Genomic DNA, 5,000 nt, shown 5'->3' with positions numbered 1-5,000 from the left:
CTCTGTCTCTGATTCAAGAAATGACTCAAGATCTTCCTCAGTAAAAATATTACAGAGAGCTGTACTTGGCAGGATAGATGACCCTAATCCAACCTGTGGATCTTTTCCAAATGTAACTTTGAATGGGCTGTGGCCAGTTGTTTCATGGTGGCTGATATTAACTTGCCACTGAACAAATTTGAGACCTACTGACCATTTTCTGCTGTTGTTTTCCCTCATCCAAATGGTCAGTGTATCCTGTATCACTCCATTTAAATGTTCAACAGCACCTTGGCTTTGAGGATGACGTGGACGTCCAGTCACCAACTTCAGCTCTGGCCATAGCACTGAAAGTTCGGCAATTATGGCATTGACAAACTCCCGTCCATTGTCAGACTGTAAAAGAGCAGGTGCTCCAAATGTCAGAAAAATATCTAGCAGATTTGCTGCAACCTCTTCTGCTCTTTTTGATGTAAGTGGCCGCAACACACAAAATTTGCTGAAATGATTTGCATATGTCATGATATACTTGAAGTCTCCATCAGGTAATGTTTGAAAATTAATAAGATCTACCTGGGATCTTGAAAGGATACCATGACTGCGTACTGGTTTTACTACCAAACCCTTTGGAATTGTTCTGGCTTTCTTTTGATGGCAGTGCTCACAGAATGAAATGTAGAGGTAGCATACTTCTTGTGTGATGTTTGACCATTTCTTTTTCACTTCCACAATTGTTTTTTTACCACCTTCATGGCCAATTGCTTCATGGGCTGTTTTAACAATACCAAACATTTCTTCGAGAGATGCCACAAACTTGAACTCATGTTCATTTTTATCTTTTCTTTTCCGAATGAGTCGGTCAGCATTGCCAACACGCAGGACTTCATAACGTTTCTTGAGGTTATAGTCAAATGCAGAATGAGCTCCATAAGAATTGATTCTTAGCAAATCCTGGATGCACTTATCACGCTGGATGGTGGGCTGGATGACTGCATTCTCAGCCTTGCCCTCCAGTGTTTGACGCAGCTTACGCTCAAAGGCAGCTTGATCCATAGTGCATAAACACAAACTGAAACAAGCAAGACAGGATAAAGAAAATACTTAGTCTGGAAATAGTACAGTGATTAGTTATTCAATTCATATTAGATAATGGCAAACAGTAAAAGAAACAAGCATTTTAAGAACAATGAGAGCAGGTGTGTGCTCTGGCGCCCAAAGTTGCTAGAGCACACACCTGCTCTCTGCTGCTGTGGTTGCCAGACTGCCGGCCAGCCAACTCAATGCTGTGACCCGCCATTGGCTAAAACACACACACAAACTACACCCATCATTCGTCAGCTGGTGCGGCCTCATCATTCAGTCAACATTAGGCAAAATACCCTTGCCTAATATGAAAATCTTGCTTAAAGTGAACATTAGGCAAGTGTTTTGCCTATTGTGAACATTGCGCAAATTAAGTTGCCTAATGTACACATTAGGCAATTTTCTTGCCTAATGTTTACATTAGGCAATTATCCACATTATGCGTAACATATATATATATATATATATATATATATATATATATTTTAAATATATATATTATATATATATATTAATATATATTTATATATATATATATTTATATATACGTATATATATATGTATACATATGTATATATATGTATACACACATATATATATACATATATATATATATATATATATATGTGTGTGTGTGTGTGTGTGTGTGTGTGTGTGTGTGTGTGTGTGTGTGTGTGTGTATGTATATATATATATTTAAATATGTACATATATATATATATATATATATATATATATATATATACATATATCACTGTACAGTAATGTCGTAACACATTGATAAATACACTAAAAACCCACTGGTGATTGGATGTAAGAAAAGAAAGGAAATAACGATTTCTGTCTATTTCGATTACTTGCTGTGATCCTCTTCAAGCGGATTGTAATAATGTATATTGGGGACAAACAGGTAGAGATTTACACACCAGGATGAAAGAACACAAAAATTCAGTCAGATATACACAACAAAATTCCGCTGTCTTCCAACACGTAGACAAGGAAGGCCATCGTATGGATTGGAACGAGGAAAAATTATTTTTAATTCTAATTGCAGTTTTTAAAGGAAAATAATAGAGTCATCCTTGATAAATAAGTTTCCTGATCTTAATATTTCAAATGGACAATGGTCACCTGACTGCATTACTACCTGGGCAGTCAAGAAATTATTACCATCTTTGGTGAAGGCGGGTGACTTGCCCAGTAAAGCATTAGACGCTACCTCAGTCCTACCCATGTTCCTTCCTCTTTCTCTGTACATAAGACATGCCTTTTGCTCCATTACTCTGTATTCCACTGAAGAGGGTCACAGTCCGTGATCAAAATATATGGATATCATCTATTTCATTTCTTCTTATCCAACATAGTGGGTTCTTGTTGAATATATATATATATATATATATATATATATATACATATATATATATATATATATTTATATATATATATAACGCAGGAACCACTGTTGGAGTAGAAAAGACTGGAAACGGGGAATCTATATATTTTGATTGCAAACTGCAATCCTCTTCAGTAGATATAAATAAGAGAGAGCGTGCTGTTTAAGTAGCACCCTTAACAAAAGAAAGGGGAACATGGGAAGACATCTCTACCCTCGGCTCACTCCGTATGTGAGGTCAGGAGGCAAATGAGCTTTCAATAGGTTGGTGATGAAGAGTCCGGACATTATGTCTGGGGACCATTGCCCCTTTGAAATATTCATGTTGGGCTGATATTCAATGATCGTAGATTCTACAATTTTTCTCCTGAACTCACATCTGGATTTATAAATTAGCTCAGCTTTGTCCCAATCTAAACAATGTTTAAATCGCTTAACATGTTGGAACACAGCTGAGCTCTCTTGTGCATATTTAATGGAACGTTTATGTTCAATCATCCTGGTATTCAAATCCCTTCCAGTCTGTCCGATGTAAACTAAGTCACAACCTTTACATGGAATCGAATAAACCCCTTGGCTCTGCTCTTCTTTTAACCTTTGGTGGACATTTACCACCTTTTTATTAATGGTGTTAGGGTAATAATTAATAAAAATTAATTTGTCTTTGGGAAGAAACTTGGTCGAGGGAATGAATGGTTCAGAAAAGGGAACGATTAAAGAGCTCTTGCCCAATGAAAAATTAGAGGAAGTGGGGGTGGTGTTGAAAAAATTGGATCTCGCTCGGCTGAGGGCTTTGACCAAGAACCAATCCGGGTAAGCTAAATTACTAAGTTGAGATTTTATAATGATTGATTCTCCTTCAAGAAACTGGGGGCTGCAAATTCTAAGAGCTCGAAGGAATAAACCTGAAGCGACGCTACTTTTTACTTTGTCTGGGTGACTGCTGAAAAAATGAAGATAACTACCAGAATGGGTTTCTTTTCTATAGACGGTAAAAGCAAGCTTGTCTCCGTCACGAACAATGAGAATATCTAAAAAGGGTAGCTTACCTTGTTCTTCCCATTCAACTTTAAACTTAATGTTGGAGGCTAACGAATTTAAATTAGCAAAGAAGTTATCGAATGAACCCCAATTTCATCCCAAAGAGTGAAAATGTCATCTACGTATCTAAACCAAACCATGTCTGCGGGTTTAATGGTGGGCAGAAGAACAGACTCAAAGTATTCCATGTACAGATTGGCCAATACAGGAGAGATTTGAACCCATGCTACAACCAAATTTTTGTCTGAAAAAAGAATTCTGAAAGGAAAAAACATTTGATGTGACACACAGGCGAATAAGCGCAATGATTTTTGAAACGGGGAGTGGGAATTTGTCCTGAAATGGTTGTAGCTTGGTTTTCAGGAAGGATAGAACGTCATCAATACAGACATGTGTGAAAAGAGAAATTACATCCAGGCTAAGCATTTTTCTACTAGAAAAATTCACTTTTATTAATTTTGTGATAAAATCCTCTGAGTGTTTTAAATGAGAATCGGAGAAAGTACTGATTATCAGCCCAACATGAATATTTGAAAGGGGCAATGGTCCCCGGACATAATGTCCGGACTCTTCATCACCAACCCATTGAAAGGTCATTTGCCTCCTGACCTCACATACGGAGTGAGCCGAGGGTAGAGACATCTTCCCATGGGTGCTACTTAAACAGCACGCTCTCTCTTATTTATATCTACTGAAGAGGATTGCAGTTTGCAATCGAAATATATAGATTCCCCGTTTCCAGTCTTTTCTACTCCAACAGTGGTTCCTACGTTATTGACAAATGTGTGATTTTATTTTTCACCTGTAAAATATATATATATATATATATATATATATATATATATATATATATATATATATACGATTATATTTATATATATATATATATATATATATCGTACATATATATACATATATATATAATCGTATATATATGTGTGTGTCTATATATGTATATATTTGTATATATAAGCATATATATATATATATATATATATATATATATACTGTCTATATATATATATATCGTATATGTATATATATATATATATGTATAAATACATTAATATATATATATATATATATATATATATATATATATATATCACGAAGAACCCACAGTCGGATGAAAGGAAACTTAGAAGAGAGTATAACTTCTATATTTTGCAGAGACATAAGTACAATTGAGGTGTAAGTAGAAGGGGAGCACGCAGAACTAAAAACAGGACAATCCGTTGCGCAGTGCGGAATCAGAGATGAGGGGATGTGTGGGCGGAAGTGTGAGGTCAGAAGGGAAGCGGGGTGGGCGCGGGGACAGGAGGAGGGAAATTCTTAAGCAAATGGCTCACAGCTAGCAGTGAGATTATTTCCGGGGACTATTGACCTTTAGTGATGTTCAAGTTCGGAAATTCTTCGATTAAGGCTGATTCAACAATTTTTCTTCTAAAGCTACAGTTGGACTTTTTTTTTTTTTTTTTTTTTTTTGCCCTTGTCCCAGTCAAGA

The 5,000-nt window shown here is 36.1% G+C and overlaps 1 protein-coding gene across 1 annotated transcript in view; it reads right to left on the bottom strand.

Moving 5' to 3' along the window:
- LOC143024168 (KRAB-A domain-containing protein 2-like) overlaps positions 1-1,467 on the bottom strand; it is a 1,756-nt gene extending 289 nt beyond the window's left edge. The window contains exon 1 of the mRNA XM_076182981.1: positions 1-1,467. This exon is cut by the window's left edge and continues 289 nt beyond it. Coding sequence (XP_076039096.1) covers positions 1-1,032 — 1,032 coding nt within the window. The 5' untranslated portion in view covers positions 1,033-1,467.
- Between the last annotated feature and the right edge of the window lie 3,533 nt (positions 1,468-5,000).

This window comes from Oratosquilla oratoria, chromosome 3, assembly GCF_046742065.1.
Source record: "Oratosquilla oratoria isolate Oo_2021 chromosome 3, ASM4674206v1, whole genome shotgun sequence".
NCBI lineage: Eukaryota > Metazoa > Arthropoda > Malacostraca > Stomatopoda > Squillidae > Oratosquilla > Oratosquilla oratoria.
The sequence above is the reverse complement of the archived record's forward strand: the minus strand, read 5'-3'. Positions and strand labels throughout refer to the sequence as shown.